We start from the raw sequence: 17,059 nt of genomic DNA on the forward strand, positions 1-17,059 counted from the left end.
ATTGCTAACTTATAATTTCTTGTTAAAATAATAACTCTGCGGGGTCGTTTTGTTGGAAAAGACAACAACAACAAACCCAGTGTATCCCCACAGAGTGGGGTCTGGGGAAGGTAAAATGTACGCAGTCCATACCGCTATCTCTGAAGAAGTAGAGAGACTGTTAGAAAAGAGTTATTCTGAAATAATTAATTTCGAAATTAGTTATTTCACTATGTATATGGGATAACTTATTCCATTACTATGGTGTAAATGGCGAGATAAATAATCTCGATACTAACTAATACCTCACACCAAACATGAGATAAAATAATCCTTCATTTTATCCCGAGACTATTTATCCCTTATGTCTCACACCAAACCACCCCTACAACTTCTTGTTTAAACTTTTATAAATAGAAAAATTCGTGTATGTTGATGATTACGATAACCGAACCACTCTGAACTACGATTGTGGAATTATACCAGATATATTATTATTGTATGTGTAGTGATTATTATAGATAAAAACGAAATTAAAATTTTCACTAAAGAGCATCAAAACAGTTAAAAGTAAGTACACTAAGAAAGAAATTAAGATGATTTAATACGTTATAAATAATATAGTTTCTCGGCGATCAAATATTAGTCGTTGACTCCCCCTATGAGCTATGTGGCTCCGTCATTGATCATAGGTGCAATGAAAAGAATAATACTTGATGCGTCAAGAAGAGATCGATGCAATACAAAATCTCAAAAATCTATTGTATTCATATGTGGAATGCATATAGACATGATTCATACTGTATCGAGTTGACAATTAAGATGGTAATAGGATGAATAAGATTCATTTATCCTTAACTAAAAATCTTATTTTAAATTGTACATATGAAAATATTCTATCGGTAAGTATTTTCTCCTTAAATAATCTCACATGGCACAAATTACAATTAATTGAGATTTCAATATAAATATCGAACACAAAAAAGAAAAAACAAAGGGGCAGTGATGTGCAAGTGTATATTAAAAGCATTTAGTACCTCTCTAGATTATGACCAAATTTGTTACGACACACTTCAATTTCATGGAGGTTCTATTACTTCCTGAACTAAATTTTAATATATTTTTGTCATCCTTTTAGATTGACGTAACATCTTTTGTCAACTTTTTTGGCGGATGTGACATCTTTGATGTGATCCTCATTTTATGTAATAAAGATATCACTTCAGCATAAAAGGGCGATAAAAATACGCTAAAATTGAGTTCAGAAAGATAATAGAATTTCTATAAAATTAACAATATATCGTAACAACTTTAATCATAGTTCGACGTGATACGAATGCTTATTTTTATAGTATATAAAGACAGGAAGATGGCTAAGGGACTATCATTAATCAAAGTTTAGTGGTGGGACTCAACAACTTATTCACTAGAGAACGTAGTGTTGATTTTTCAACACTCCCACTGTTACTTGCACATATGTGTACACGTCTCACTTTAATTTTATTCGGTGTTCAGTATTTATTTTATGATCTTGATTATAATTTTAAAGAGAAATTTTATTTGTTTGTCTAGATTTAATTTTATACGAAATTTAAGAAAATAAAGAAAAGTATTGTTCGTGTGGTATTTACCCACCAAATCTTCACCACATTTACACGTCAAGTTCTTTCATTTTGAATTACTTAAAAAATTTAACACTATATTATATTACTAGCAATATTTAAAATTCAAATTCGTTATTGTACAATTTTTCATATTTAATAAAGGGATGAATCAATGGCGTATCTAGAAAATTGGTTATCGTAGTAGGTAGGAGTGTTGTTCGTACTAATAGTCGTTATTGTTATACGTTTGTAGTTTCTTGTTCTTGGATTTTAGTTATATTTGTTGTTTTGAGTAGATCGATTGTAGTATTATGTATCTTTGTTGTTTAGGGGTGGACCTATAGTCAATCTTTTGATGCTCCGGTACCTGATAAATTTGACGTATATTAAATATAATTACATAAAAATGTATAAAAATTAGTATAAGATTTAAAAAAGCAAGTGATCGAACCAAAAAGATAGTTGAGTGATTTAGTTTACAGGCGAAATCTTAAAGTTTTGAACGTCAATATATTTATTAACGCCTTTCAAACACTCATGATCTTTAAATTCTGAAAGGATTAATATAAATGCGTATTATAATTCCTAAATTGAATTATAATTTGTAAGTAAAGAGTAGGAAAGTTCATAAATTGGGTAACAGCTGGAAGTGGAATTTTGTTTGGAAAAAACTCCTTGTAGTCTTGTTATAGAAAATGACACACTCATATAATTTATTATATTGGACCATATTGTGTTTTTTTACCTCCACCCCAATTAATTTTTATGTTTCAATTTTCGACAGTTAATTTGATTGATTTAAAAAGTTAATATTTAATAATAAATCACTAAATTTCACTTTGGATCCCTCACTATTTCATTATATACAATGTGCCCCACATATTTTAGCATATATGACGAAGTGGTCCAGAATATATTATGGTTACTTCATCCACACATGTGTTTGAAAGAAATGGAATGGAATTCATTAGCATTTCCTAAAAATTTAATTCTCTTTCTATACAACCATAAATTTAGAATAATAATGAGTGACAAAAGATAAACCAAGAACCTTTTTCTTTAAAAAGTTTTTGGTCTAGCTATCAAAGGCAACCAAAATGAGGGTAGTTTCCGATCAACTGGGTCTGAAGAGGGCAAGTGTACGCAGTCCATACCACTACCTCAGATGTGAGATAGAGAGGTTGTTTTCGATAGACCCCTGACTCGAAATAAAATAATTTAGACAAGGAAATAGTAAAGAGTTTAAGTTTTGTGCACCGTCAGTGTACAAAATATTCTACACTATCAGTCAACTTGACCTGCTATTGCAGGTTATCCAATTATTTATATAAAAATTAAAAAAGAAAAAATTAAGCAACTTACAATAGCAAGACAAATTTACCTGATAGTGTAGAATATTTTATACAATGACGATGTACAAAACTTAAATTCAATAGTAAAAGGACAAGATACAATAGAAAACAGCATAGCCAATTATACCATATACAAGATACATCGAGTAAGACAACGAAAGATACAACATCCTAAACTCATACTAACCTTCTACCCTAATTCGTCTCCTCCACAACTTCCTATCTAGGGTCATGTACTCGGTAAGCTGGAGCTGCTCCATGTCATGTCATGTCTAATCACCTCCCTCTAATATTTCTTCGATCTGTCTCTACATATATCCCTAGCCAGTCTCTCACACATCCCGCACTGAGGTATCCATGCCCCTCGTCATCAGATGACCGAACCATCTCAACCTCACTTTCCTCATCTTGTCTTCCACCGAAGCGATTCCATTATAAGGGAACCTTTGAAAATGAGAGAGAAGATAAATGGAACAGAGGAATGTGTTGTGTCTAGTTGGAATTAAAGGACCACATCCCCAATATAAGAGTAAAGTAAAGATCCAAAATGAGAAAAAGTTGTTGAGTTTAATCGATTGACAATATTAATGAAAATTTGAATATTAATGACTATATTTAGGACAATTTGTTTAAAACCTTTTTTGTGTGTGTTCTGCTGAAAGGAGGTATCTAAGTATTTTACCCAATCAAATAAACTCGTAAGATAATTATAAATAAATTGAGATGATAAATATTACCAATCGTCAAAACAAAATAATAATTACGTAATTTTCTCTAGTAAAACTTCGTTTGTGTGAACTCATTAGCATTGTTGGTCTCAAGTTCAGATAAATAAGGAGGACTAACGAGGTTCAATAGAAAACAACGCGAATCCCACTCATGGTGTTTGCAAAATAATTGAATTCATGAAAAATAAACTTCAGCCACAAATAAAAATATGAAGAAACAAACAATTTTTATTGATAAACGATGTGGGTATAAATCTGTTCCTCGATTGATTCTTCTTTCTTGATTTTCTCCTTAATTCAAGGGCATCAGTTAGTAGCGTATTTCTCGAATGTAGTAAGATTTGGATATGAATTTCTCCGTAATTCAAGGACCGTTAGTGACGTATTTTTCGAACGTAGGAACAATTGGATTTGATCTCCATGAAAGGATATATCAAGAAGAGAGGGTGTTGATCCTTTGTGTCATGAGTTTATGGAATTATGTAGAAATATTCGAGATTTATGAATATATATTTGGGATGCCGGATATTTGTCCCTTTATATATGCAGTTTAAGGTAGAATAGCGTCAAACTAAATTTAAGATAAAATAACCCTTTTTTTTTTGTAGAATCCATAAAATTTTAATGTATACAATGGGTTAGACTGAATTTACTATTGTTGTTATGATAATTAATATGTTTTTATAGACAACATTAGTAGTAAAAAAATATTATTTCCTTCAAAAATTGCAAGTTGGAAAGAGCAATTTTGGAATCTTTAAAAAGGTAGAAATCATTTGTTTTTATTTTAAGTAGGAAAAAGGTGAATAACTTTTACTAGAAAAATATAGAATAATACAAAAAAGCATCTTAAAAAACTAACAAGCATATTTATATCCAATTTAATTATTCTACACTGTATATATAGTATCATTTAGCTAGCAAAAGAATCCAAGTACATATATGCACAATAATTAATATTCTCCAATTTGACACCAACCAATCAATGACAAGAACCACACAAACAACTTCAAAATTATACTCATTATTTAGCCAAAGATATATAGAAAGTACTTTTCATAAATCATAATAATCCTCTTATACTAACCTGCAAAAATACAAAAAGAAAAAAACAAACACTTTCTTGGGCATTGACTATAGTGTATGATATAATAATAATATGTGGATATGATAGAAGCTTATCTTGCACCACCGTATGTGCTGTAATGAATGGAGCTGCTTCCCCTTAATCAGAGATCTCGGGTTCGAGTCTTAGGTGCTACATTCCGAATGGGGTCCTACCTAGTGCGAATCCAAATTAGTCAGATTTTAATGCGGTTATCGAACATCAGATAAAAAAAAAGAAAGAAGAAAGAGATAGAAGCTTATATCTTGCATTTATCTCGCTAGCCAATCTTGATCCCTATTTTTATACTATATAGTATTTAAATTTCAGGTGGATTTGACATTGCTCTCTTGCGATCAATATGAGAGCAATATTTTACCTTTAGATGTCAAAATAAATATTGTCTCTCGACGCAATTTAGACAAAAATAATTAGTTATGGTTCTAAAGTGAAATTTAACCACAATTCATTTGTTGATTTTTGATATTGTTAGTTGGTTTAAATCTCCACCTAATTTCACCTTAATTTCACCCAAACTTCCTCTTGATTGTGGATTGATCATCACCAAAGAAAATTAAACTTGAGAGGGGATTGCAATAACAAGAAATTTTATTTAGAAACATGACAAGGAAAATTCATATAGCTCATGATTATAATAGAATATTATATTTTTTACATAACCGCAATAATTACTTTCGATAAATAAATTAATGCTCGAAATGATAGAGCAAGAGATCTCCTAAACTCAAAACTCAAACAAGAAAGATAGAGCAATTAAGGTTAAAAATTTCCAATTTGACTTTAAAGTATATATATACTCATTGAAAATAAAAAGAAATAATCTCCCTGGGAGCTAAACAACAATTACTACTTAAACTTCTGATTAACTAATACCAATCATAAAAAAAAAAAAAAAAAAAGCAACCCGGTGCATTAAAGCTACCGCTATGCGCGGTGTCCGGGGAAGGATCCCACCACAAAGGTGTATTGTCGCAGCCTTACCTTGCATTTCCGCTAGAGGTTGTTTCCAAGGCTTGAACCCGTGACCTCCTGGTCACATGGCAGCAACTTTATCAATTACTCCAAGGCTCCCCTTCAACTAATACCAATCATCAAAATATTTAAAAAAAAAACTGAAATTTAAGCCATGATCCAATACATTTACTAGAACATATATATATAAATTAAATAAAATTGGACTGAAAAAAATTACATGAGAGAGCAAGCATGAGAATTGTCATCACTGAAAATTTGACGGGAATAATTAGCATAGTACTCCATGTTGTTGTTGTTGTACTTTTGAGCCAAATTATAATTCTCCATAATTTCTTCTTCTTCTTCCTCCTCTTCTTCTTCTTTAGTATTACTATCTTTTTTCTCTTCAATGGGGGTAATAATATTATTTAAGAGTGAAACTTGTTTTCCACATCTCTTATACACATCATTTGCTAGCTTTTCTGGGTCAATATTCACACCTTTTATAATTACTTGATTTTTTTCAAGGTCTGTCGTAACACATTCTACGCCTGCATGCATAGGTACAGGCAACGCATTATTAAATTGAAGTTTATGAATTCTGAATAAATTATTTATATTGTACATAATACGTACCTTTGATTTTGCTGATTTGTTTCTGCAAAACTTGAGCACAAGCATCACAATGCATTTGAACGTTCAATACAACTGTTATTTCTCGAGGAGGCTGCTGCCATATATATATTAAACACAATCCAAAGGTACACGATAATATAAATATGATGTGATATTGTCTGTTTTGGCTCGATCGAGCTGTGAAGAATGTAACTCACATAATGTGTGGAGCCGTTGAGGATGGCCCGACGGGGTCGACAGGGGCATTTGGGTGGTCAAACGGGCGAAACGGCGCGAATAGGCCGTTTTCAAGCCAAATCGATGGGTGTTAGGCTGTTAGCCCATGACTGTCTAGGTGGGCCTGAGCATGTTTTGGACCGAAAATCGACTGGCGAACCCTCAGCCGTGTGTGGTCGGAGTGGGTGAGGATGGCCCGACAAGACCATTTGTGTGGTCAAACGGGTGTTTTTATACTTCTAAATGTAGAAAAAGTTTTTTTTCTCAACAACTTTTAATATGAAAATTTGTGCACATGCACAAAAAACATGCCAAACGTCCCTTAATTAATATTGCTCGAACCCTTTAAAAATATTATTATTGTATTCATATTATAAGATCTTCTAAAAAAAAAACATAGTTATAATGAGACAAGAGATGATTAAATGATTACAAGTGTAAAGAAATATGTTTAATTTAATTTAATTAATTAATAGCAAGTATATTTAAATTAATTACCTCATGTGTTTTCTCTTCTTTGGGTTCTTCTTCTTTCTTAATTTCTTCTTCTTCCTTTGTACTTTGTTGATGTGAAATAAGTTCAACTTTCCCACCACTTTTCTTTTGCACCATTTCACACACTTTAAGTGGATCTACATTTTTGCCTATCACCACCACCTTACTTGTCTTGTAATCCATCATAATTCCCTCCACTCCTGTTTCATTTAAAAGATAATTACAGATAATGAACGCTATTTAATAAACATTTGCACTAATAATATGTTTCACTGACAGTGTATACAGCTTAAATCGTGAGAACAACACTCGAATAAAGTACTTAATGTCTATGTCAATGTGTTATATGTCAAATTAGGTAGCTAGTTTGAGCCTAACTCGTGCGCCACAAGCATGCACATTCAGTGGCGGATCCAGCTCATATTGAGGGGTTCATCCGAACCCCCTTCGGCCAAAAATTATATTATGTATACAAGCTTAAAATTATTTTTCATGTATATATAGTTAACGCTGAATCCTCTTCGACTAATTATTTTGTTCATATTTTTTGATTTTGAACCCCCTCAATTAAAATGCTGACTCCGCCACTGTGCACATTCATAGATCAAGGACATTTCTACACACAACTGTTTGGTTTCCGGGGGTCCACTTTGATCTAACCTTGATTCTATTCAAATTAAATCACGGGTCTAACTTAGATATTTAAAAAACTAGCTCAAACAATAATTACGGATAACGCTATTTAGTATACATTCACACTAATGATATATTTTTCACTGTCGGTATATATAGCTTAAATCGTAAATGTCTATGTCAATGTGTTATGTCAAATTAGGTAGCTAGCTTGAGTGAGCCTAACTCAAGCTCCAAAAGCATGCACATTCATAGATCAAGGACATTTCTACCCACAACTATCTGGTTTTTCGGGGTTCAATTCGATCTCACTTTAATACTATGTCAAATTACATAGCTAACTTGAGCCTAATTTATGCTCCAAAAGCATGCATATTCACAGATCAAGGACGTTTCTACCCACAACTGTCTGATTTTCAGAGGTCCACTTCGATCTGATTTTGATACTATGTCAAATTACGCTAGCTAGCTTGAGCCTAACTCATGCTCCAAAAACATGCACGTTCATAGATCAAGGACGTTTCTACCGACAACTGTTTGGTTTTCAGGGGTCCACTTCGATCTGATTTTGATACTATGTCAAATTACATAGCTAACATGAGCCTAACCCATGCTCCAAAAGCATGCATATTCATAGTCAAGGACCTTTCTACCCACAAACTGTCCGGTTTTCAGGGGTCCACTTCGATCTGACTTTGATACTATGTCAAATAACGTAGCTAGCTTGAGCCTAACTCATGCTCCAAAAGCATGCACATTCATAGATCAAGGACGTTTCTAACCACAAACTGTCTAGTTTTCAAGGTTCCACTTCAATCTGAATTTGATACTATGTCAAATTAGGTAGCTAGCTTGAGTGAGCCTAACTCATGCTCCAAAAGCATGCACGTTCATAGATCAAGGACGTTTCTACCCACAACTGTCTGGTTTTCAGGGGTCCACTTCGATCTGAATTTGATACTATGTCAAATTAGGTAGCTAGATTGAGTGAGCCTAACTCATGCTCCAAAAGCATGCACGTTCATAGATCAAGGACATTTTTATCCACAAATTATCTGGTTTTCAGGTGTCCACTTCAATCTGAATTTGATACTATGTCAAATTAGGTAGCTATCTTGAGCCTAACTCATGCTCCAAAAGCATGCACATTCATAGATCAAGGACGCTTCTACCCAGTTTTCAGGGGTCCACTTCGATCTGAATTTGATACTATGTCAAATTAGATAGCTAGCTTGAGCCTAACTCATACTTCAAAAACATGCACATTCATAGATCAAGGACGTTTCTACCCACAAACTGTCTGATTTTTAGGGGTCCACTTCGATCTGAATTTGATACTATGTCAAATTACGTAGCTAGCTTGAACCTAACTCATGCTCCAAAAGCTTGCACATTCATAGATCAAGGACGTTTTTATCCACAACTGTCTGATTTTCAGAGGTCCACTTCGATCTGACTTTGATACTATGTCAAATTCCGTAGCTAGCTTGAGCCTAACTCATGCTCCAAAGGCATGCACGTTCATAGATCAAGGACGTTTCTACCCACAAACTGTCTAGTTTTCAGGGGTCCACTTCGATTCGACTTTGATACTATGTCAAATTACGCAGTTAGCTTGAGCCTAACTCATGCTCCAAATTAAAAGCATGCGCGTTTATAGATCAAGGACATGTCTACCCACAACCGTCTAGTTTTCAGGGGTCCACTTCGATCTGACTTTGATACTATATCAAATTAAGTCAAGGGTCTAACTCATACATTTCAAAAACTAGCTCAAAAGAATGAAATAATTAGAGAGAAATAAGACCTTGAAGGCATTTCAAAGCTCTAGCAATTGTTCTTGCACAACCTTCACAATGTATATTAACTTTTAGCACTATCTCTTCTTCTTCCTTTTGCTTCTCCTAAATGTTCAAAATCCAAATATTAATTACAAATAAGAAGAGAGAGAAAAAAAAAACATAGAGTACAAACATACATTTGTGGATTGAGTTACAAACCTATCCATCAATTTTATAAAATTTTATAAAATTATTAAACTAATTTATTTAGAACTCAAATAAGCTATTTCTTTTTTTTTTTTTTTCTAGAATTAAGAACTTTAAAAAAACTCAAAATCCTAACTCTTCCTTTACTTACGTAAGGGGTGAATCCAGAATTTAAAATTTATAGATTCCCAAAGCAGCCTCAAGTTAATATATAATAAGTAATATATATAGAAGATGAACAAATATATTGGATTCTCATAAATTCATATTATACTCTAGATCTCCTACAGCGTACATTGGAGTATACAACAACAACAATATATCCAATACAATCCACACGAGATTTGAAAAGAATAAAGCGTATACATACCTTATTTCCTCCGTGTAAAAATAACAATCGAGACTATTTTCGATAGAGCATCGAATAAAGAATATATTGGAATACAAATTTTGTTAAAGATTATAAACTTACCTCAACCATCTCTAAACAATGCTGATTTTCCAATGAATATGAAACTCTACAAAGCAAATGAAAACTTTATAGTATTTGATGAGTCTGTATTTGTAATTGCCTCACTGCTGGAGTGGGGAAAAAACATTTATATGGACTAGTTTTTTTTTTTTTTTTTTAATAAATTGCATGTTACTTGTTTCGTTTCAAAATATTTGTCATATTTTTTTTCTCGGATATCAAACTAAATCGACATTGACAATATTTCAAAATACAAATTTTCACCATATTGATATGAAAAAGATTACAATTTATAATATTTTTGTATAATTTTAAAGATTTGAATTAATTTAATTTAATTTTTTGAATCTCAACAATAAAAACGTGATAAATATTTTGAAACGAAGAAAGTATTAAGGACAGAGTGGTCCAATTTGCTGATTCAGCATCCTATTATTTGTCCTAGCTGTCCACTATAGGCCATTAATTTACGTTACTTTTTTCTTTTTATCTTCTATTTAATTACTTGTCTTTTTATAGTCACTACTTTTATTTCCTATCTTTTGAATGAACTAGCTTTTTTAAATATGTGCTTTGCGTGTATATTCCATATTGATGAGTATATAATTTTATTAAAATTGGAATAGTATTCATTTAATGTTGATGTCATTATCAATGTAAAAACAGAAGAGATGTTAAAAGAATAAGATTTTCAATAAATATGAATTTAATTACTTGTGGATTGATAAAAATAATGCTACGTGTTTAATTAAAAATTTATTTATGCCATGTCACTCTTATATTAAAAAGAGAGATAATTTTAAGCTTAAATTTAATTTTAAGGATATTTTTTATTCAAATAGATGGATGGAAAGATATTTTTAATCTTTTTTCGATGTAAAAAAGTGAACAGACAAATGCACTTTATTCGTTGGATTCACTTTGAAAGGAAACTTTATTTTGAAGTTCGGAGATAAAAAGATTATTTTTTTAATTAAAATTTTTAAAGGGGACACTTGATTTTAAAATAAATCAGTTTCTTTTCAAATTAAGTGTCTCCTTTGAAATTTTTAATTAAAAAAATAGTCTTTTTAGCTCCGAACTCCTTAATTTTATGTGAGTGAGGGTTGTCTTTTTTTTTTCTTTCCCATCTGATATCTGATACCTACATTAGAGGTCAACTAATCCAAATTCATATCGGGTAGAGCCTCATTCAGAAGGTAGCACTCCCTATCAAATTTTATTTTTATACCTAGGGCTTAAACTCAAAATTTCTGATTAAGAAAGGAGCAGCCTTATTCATTGCATCACATTGTTGGATGGTTGTGAGGGTTGTCTTCATTTGAGTCTACTGGAGTCAAAGTAAAGGCCACTAATAAAGTGACATGTGTGGTGACAAAATGTTATATATATACTTATCTAAACTTTGGTATTTACAATCAAATAACTCATTATTTTTTCATAGAAAAAGAGATTGTTGAAAATGATTGATTTCTCAACCTTTTGTCTTGTTGTAAACAACTTGATGCCTACATTTGTAGTCTTCCATCAATTTATATTTTTTAAAAAAATTATTTTTCTTATAAGAAATATTTATTTTTATATACTATAAGAATTCTTTTCATAATCATTTTCAGATTTGTGGATTGGATTCATTCAGCCTCACGACATAATCAGAGTGAGGCTTTGGTTACCAGCAAACGCTTCTCCAAAGGTGATCCTCTCGAGTTTCCGGCTGTTTTGGACGAATGAAAAGCATTGTAAGCAACGATGAATTTTCTTGGTCGAAGGTTCCATCTGTTGGAATCCTAGATAGAACTTTCATAGCCCATCGATGGACAGAAAACAGGAGTCTTTGCTTTACGTAATTACATATTGCAAAGATCCGTTTCATGGCAACAGACAAAAGACAGTTTTTATTCGTTGTTCTTAACCTCAGACACATTTATTCGACTGTTCCTTGCTAACAGTTTCACATAAAAGATATTCCTTCCATCCAACTTTGATGTTGCAAACTAATGTTTGAAATACGAGGGTCAAAAGTAAATATGAAGAAAGTAGCTAACTTTTTATATAAATTCAAACATAGATTCTTCAAATTTTTTTAAAACGATTATAAATTTAAAAATTACATAGAAATTTACAAGTCGATTTTATACCGCGTTTAGATTTTCATTACTTTTTATGGACCTTTTTTTGTACAAACTCTTGATTACATGGGCCTAGCTTCTAAAACCCATCAGCATTTAATCAGGCCCAACAAAAAGGCAAATAACCACTATAAGAGAAAGAGTCAATTGTGCTCTTCTTCGAGAACAGCCGGAAAGACTATGGTATCAGAGAATCTTTAATATATTTTGATTACTATAAAATGTATCGATCTTTATTTAGTCATATCAAAATATTATCTCAACGTGATGCTACCGTGTGGGATAGACTTATTTGTACAAAAAGTTCGATCTATCTAAAATTACTTATTTAGTTTTTACTTATGTATGTTCGAGGCAATTATTCCTTTCTATTCAACTTGTGTTGGAATGTCGCAATCGCGGTCCATGGATAGTGAAGTCACCTCAGCGACGAACATGTATTTGCCTTCGATGAGTCTATTTACTTGTTATATTTCTTTTGTTTCAATTACGATATCATTTATCGTGTTATTATTCTTTTTTCATGTGCTTTCATCATTACTTATTCACTATTATATTCTTTTTCTTTTGTCCATTCGAAAATACTTTATTTGAATCGAGAATTTATGAAAATAATCTCTCCATTTGTATACTTTATATTTAATATACTAGACATCAAGGGCCCGTGCTCAATATATATTATTTTTTGTCTTAATTTATTTGACACAAATATAATTTAAACAATCAATCATTAAAATAATTTAAACTTTTAATTGTCGTGATTTATAATACTTTTTCTTCTATTTCAATTTAAGTGACATTGATATAAGTTCGAGATTCAATAGAATATTTTATATCTTTTTATATTTTTAAGTGTTAAATGTGTGATTTATGATGCTTTTAGCATAATTTTTCAATAAGATATTAATACTCTCTCAGTCCCAGTTTACGTGTTTCCTTAGTTTTGAATAATATATGTTACTTTATGTCTTTTTCCGTCCCATTGTAATTTTTGTGGCACCAATATAAATTTCGATAATTAAACAAATATTTTATGTTAGACATATCATTTTGTGTGTATTTTATCCTTTTTTATGAAATATTGAGTATTAATTTTTTAATGCTTTGATGTCCATAAAAATTAATTAGGGTGGATATAATAAAATCACAATTGAAACAACGAAGCAGACATGTCTTAAATAATTTATAACAGCTAATTAGAAGTGATACAATAAAATTACTATAAATGTTATTTTATTTTTTTATTTAATATTATTAATTTTTTTAATATATAAATAACTTATACTAATTAATTAGGCATAATATAATAAAATTACAATTAAAACAGCTGAAATAGATGATACAAAGTCATGTCGAAAACGTACCTGATTATCCCCATTTATTGTATATAGTAATGTTGCTATTGCCTTTTTATCAATTAGAGTTTGGTCCCCTCACTCCCTACCTTGTCATTAAACTTCTACCTAAAATTAAAGAACCACACTTTTTATTTAGTACTAATGATGTTGACCTTTGACTTTTCTATATCATAAATATCTATCAATTTGGTTTTATATATGCAGCCGCTGAATCACAATTTTGATTGAGGCGATTCAGAAGTAAATATACGGATTAATTGAATGAGGTTCAACGTCTATTATATATATATAAAAATATTTTGACTATGTAAAAATAGTATAATTTTTTGACGAAGGGGATTCAGATGATCCTCTGAATTCAATGTGACTCCGCCACTAAATATACGCTATGCAATGTACGAACCTAAATTTAATCAGATCTCAATACAAATATGAAATTACGTACGGATAGAGTACATGTATACATATGTTACCATCAAAGCCAGTACATGCAAATTGAAAGTATTTATTATAATCATCAATTTTGGTGATATCATAATTTCCAAACAACTTCCATTTAATTTGATAAGTTTGTTCCAACTTTATTCCTTCTATTTTCCAATTATTTTTTCTTGACTTTTTGATCTTTCTTTCCATACTATATATTTTCAATAAAACTACACTTTCTTCTCTCCACACAAATTCATTGTTCTTCAACCTAAGTATCAACCATGGGTGGTCATAATAATAAGGTATGAATTCACTAACTTTTTTAGTGTATGAAAAAAAATTCTGATATCGTTTGATCATAAATTTGATTGATCATAAAATCGTGCTTACGTAGATACACAAAGAAAATTGGTTCATTCTTGCATGATTAAAAAAAAAGGGGCACCACTAAAGCTACCGCTATGCGCGGTCTCCGGGAAGGACAACACCATAAGGGTGTATCGTACGCAACCTTACCTAGCATTTCTGCCAGAAACTGTTTCCAAGACTTTAACCCGATCTAGCATTCTTGCATAATACTGTTCATAAATCTTTTATTAAGAGTTTTAATTAATTATAAATTATTGTAATTTATTGTTGAATTATTAACAGATAGCCATCATGGTACTCAATGTTAATCTTCAGTGTTGTAGCTGTTACAAGAAGGTCAAAAAAATTCTCTGTAAATTCCCTCGTAAGTCTTCTTTTTAATCTTGAATTTTCAATATTATTAATTGGGAAAATGCTCTGTTTTCACTTTGAACTGTACTCGAAATTGTGGAGACACACACAAATATTAGGAGGGTCCTGTACCCTGGACTAATTAAAACCTTATTTTTTAGCAATCTTAGTGCCTACGTGGCATATACTTGGTACATCAGTGAATCAACAGTCCACGTAGGCACTAAGGTTGCCAAAAATACAGTTTTAATTAATCCGGGGTAACAGGATTCTCCTAAAGTTCGGGTGTATCTCATCAATTTCGTGTATAGTTCAGATGGAAATAGAGTATTTTCTCTTATTAATTTATTATGAAATGAATAGGAACTAATTTGATTTATTTTTTCCCTTTTTTTTGTTTTTTTTGTGGTGTGGGATTTTTTTTGGCAATAGAAATTAGAGACCAAATATATGATGAGAAGGGCAATAAAGTCACAATTACTGTGATTTGTTGCAATCCTGAAAAAGTACGTGACAAATTGTGTAGTGAAGGATGTGGAGTAATCAAAAGCATTGAAATCAAAGAGCCTCCAAAGCCCAAACCTCCTAAGCCTAAACCGCACCCAGTTGCACCAGCACCAGTGCCAGTTCCATTGCCAGTTCAAGAATGCCCACCACCCCCAGTTGCACCAGCACCAGTGCCAGTTCAAGAATGCCCACCACCCCCAGTTGCAGCACCACCAGTGCCAGTTCAAAAATGCCCTCCGCCACCATCAGAATATTGTTGTGGACAATGTTACGAAGGCCATACCGGGGGCCCATGTTATCAGTGGTACGGAAGACCGGTCCCGCCGCCCCCGTGTTACGGTAACTATGGATATATCTATGGGCCTGGGCCTTATTGCTATAATAGAGGGTGTTATGTGAGCAGATGTGATCCATATCTATGCAGTGATGAAAATGCCACAGGATGCTCAATTATGTAAGGTGTGGCCCAATGGGCCATTAGCTTCTTGTTATGGGTCATTTTCTGGGCCCATCAATGTTGTTGTTGTTGTATTGTTATAGATGTAAAACAATGTATATATCTCTTCCATCCAACTTTGAAGGAGCTAACTTTTGAATCTATATAAAAAGTTAGCTATTGGAAGGATATCAATGATTTTATGGTGCATGAATTGTATAGAAATTGGTGTATCTATTGTGTAGCAGCAGACATGTTTCCTTCCCTTCAATTTGTTATCGGAAGCAGTTGTATTTATATCCCACTTGTACGATTACAGTGGGTATATTATATATTGAGTTGGTTTGGTTGTTGTTATTATATTCCTCTTACGAATACTATTCTTTATCCTGCTGTTAATTTTGCTATTGCTTTTACTTGATGCTGTTTCTACAGAACCTGAAGCTTATCCTAATCCTTGTTCATATGCTCAGGTACAATCTTATCAGCTTTTCATTATTTAGTAACACTACTGTGGTTCCTATCTCTTATGCAATGTTACAAGTAGTTATGGATTGTAACATTTCACATAAGAGTCTTTATGCATTATGGACTGTATGTTGTTACACTACATAAACAATCTATATCGTAAATAGCTCATTCTCTGAAAATAAGCCATTTCTCTCGTGTTTCTACAAACGTACGAGTATGATCGGGATTCCTAAAAGAGTCTGTCAAGGCATACCTATCATTTCCATTAAGACTTTGAACATTACCCTCAAATTTAGAAAGTAATATATATAGATATATAAAAAGATGTTATTCATTTGTTGTAGACATACAGAAAATATATATATATATATATATATATATAGTGAAATGTTGTTAGAAAGAGATAGAATGCACTAATGAAGTTATAAGTAGTGTTGACCTGAAATGCGTTGAAGTTGGCTAAACACCCAAATTATCCAGAAAGGTAGAAAAAGGCATAGCAATAGTTATATTGGTAGTACATGTAAGTTTACAATTCTACAATCACCCAATAATATTTTTGATAATAACAAATGCTCTTATATATAAGAGAACGAGTCAATTGTGCTCCCTCTTCGAGAACAGCCAGAAAGACTATGGCATCATGACATATTTCCATTACTATAAAATGTATCAATTTTTTTTCAGTCATACCAAAATATTACATCAGCGCGATACTACCGTGTGGGATGGACTTATTTGTACAGAAAGCTTGATCTCTCTAAAATTACTTATTTGATTTTTACTTACGTATTTTCGAGACAATTATTCCTTTCAATTTGTTTTT

At 31.8% G+C, this 17,059-nt stretch overlaps 2 protein-coding genes across 3 annotated transcripts; one reads left to right on the forward strand and one right to left on the reverse strand.

The window, feature by feature from the left end:
- Positions 1-5,889: 5,889 nt before the first annotated feature.
- Positions 5,890-10,336, reverse strand: LOC107851851 (heavy metal-associated isoprenylated plant protein 7). Of its 2 annotated transcripts, XM_016696951.2 has the most exons (5): positions 10,184-10,336; positions 9,531-9,627; positions 7,094-7,290; positions 6,380-6,470; positions 5,890-6,294 (listed from the first exon to the last, which is right to left on the reverse strand). In XM_016696951.2, exons 1-5 carry the CDS (start codon positions 10,190-10,192, stop codon positions 5,978-5,980), a joined length of 711 nt encoding a protein of 236 aa, XP_016552437.1. In that variant the 5' UTR covers positions 10,193-10,336; the 3' UTR covers positions 5,890-5,977. The 2 variants fall into 2 exon arrangements, with proteins under 2 accessions (XP_016552437.1, XP_047256464.1); XM_047400508.1 differs by lacking the exon at positions 9,531-9,627 and having other exon boundaries at positions 10,184-10,325.
- A 3,873-nt stretch (positions 10,337-14,209) lies between these two features.
- Positions 14,210-16,122, forward strand: LOC107849558 (chitin-binding lectin 1). The gene is made up of 3 exons (XM_016694111.2): positions 14,210-14,401; positions 14,751-14,832; positions 15,252-16,122. The coding sequence occupies exons 1-3, from the start codon at positions 14,381-14,383 to the stop codon at positions 15,782-15,784; spliced, it is 636 nt and encodes a 211-aa protein (XP_016549597.2). The 5' UTR covers positions 14,210-14,380; the 3' UTR covers positions 15,785-16,122.
- The last annotated feature ends 937 nt before the right edge of the window (positions 16,123-17,059 follow it).

The sequence above is a fragment of the Capsicum annuum genome, chromosome 12, assembly GCF_002878395.1.
Source record: "Capsicum annuum cultivar UCD-10X-F1 chromosome 12, UCD10Xv1.1, whole genome shotgun sequence".
Taxonomy (NCBI): Eukaryota; Viridiplantae; Streptophyta; class Magnoliopsida; order Solanales; family Solanaceae; genus Capsicum; species Capsicum annuum.

Excerpts from the sequence above, each read along its gene's own strand:
- LOC107851851 (XM_016696951.2), bottom strand. Across the intron at positions 7,291-9,530 it reads AGCTTTGAAATGCCTTCAAG|GAGTGGAGGGAATTATGATG; the intron begins GTCTTATTTCTC and ends TAAATGAAACAG. Across the intron at positions 6,471-7,093 it reads AAGAAGAGAAAACACATGAG|CCTCCTCGAGAAATAACAGT; the intron begins GTAATTAATTTA and ends ATATGGCAGCAG.
- LOC107849558 (XM_016694111.2), top strand. The coding sequence starts at position 14,381 with ATGGGTGGTCATAATAATAAG. Across the intron at positions 14,402-14,750 it reads TGGGTGGTCATAATAATAAG|ATAGCCATCATGGTACTCAA; the intron begins GTATGAATTCAC and ends AATTATTAACAG. Across the intron at positions 14,833-15,251 it reads AATTCTCTGTAAATTCCCTC|AAATTAGAGACCAAATATAT; the intron begins GTAAGTCTTCTT and ends TTTTGGCAATAG.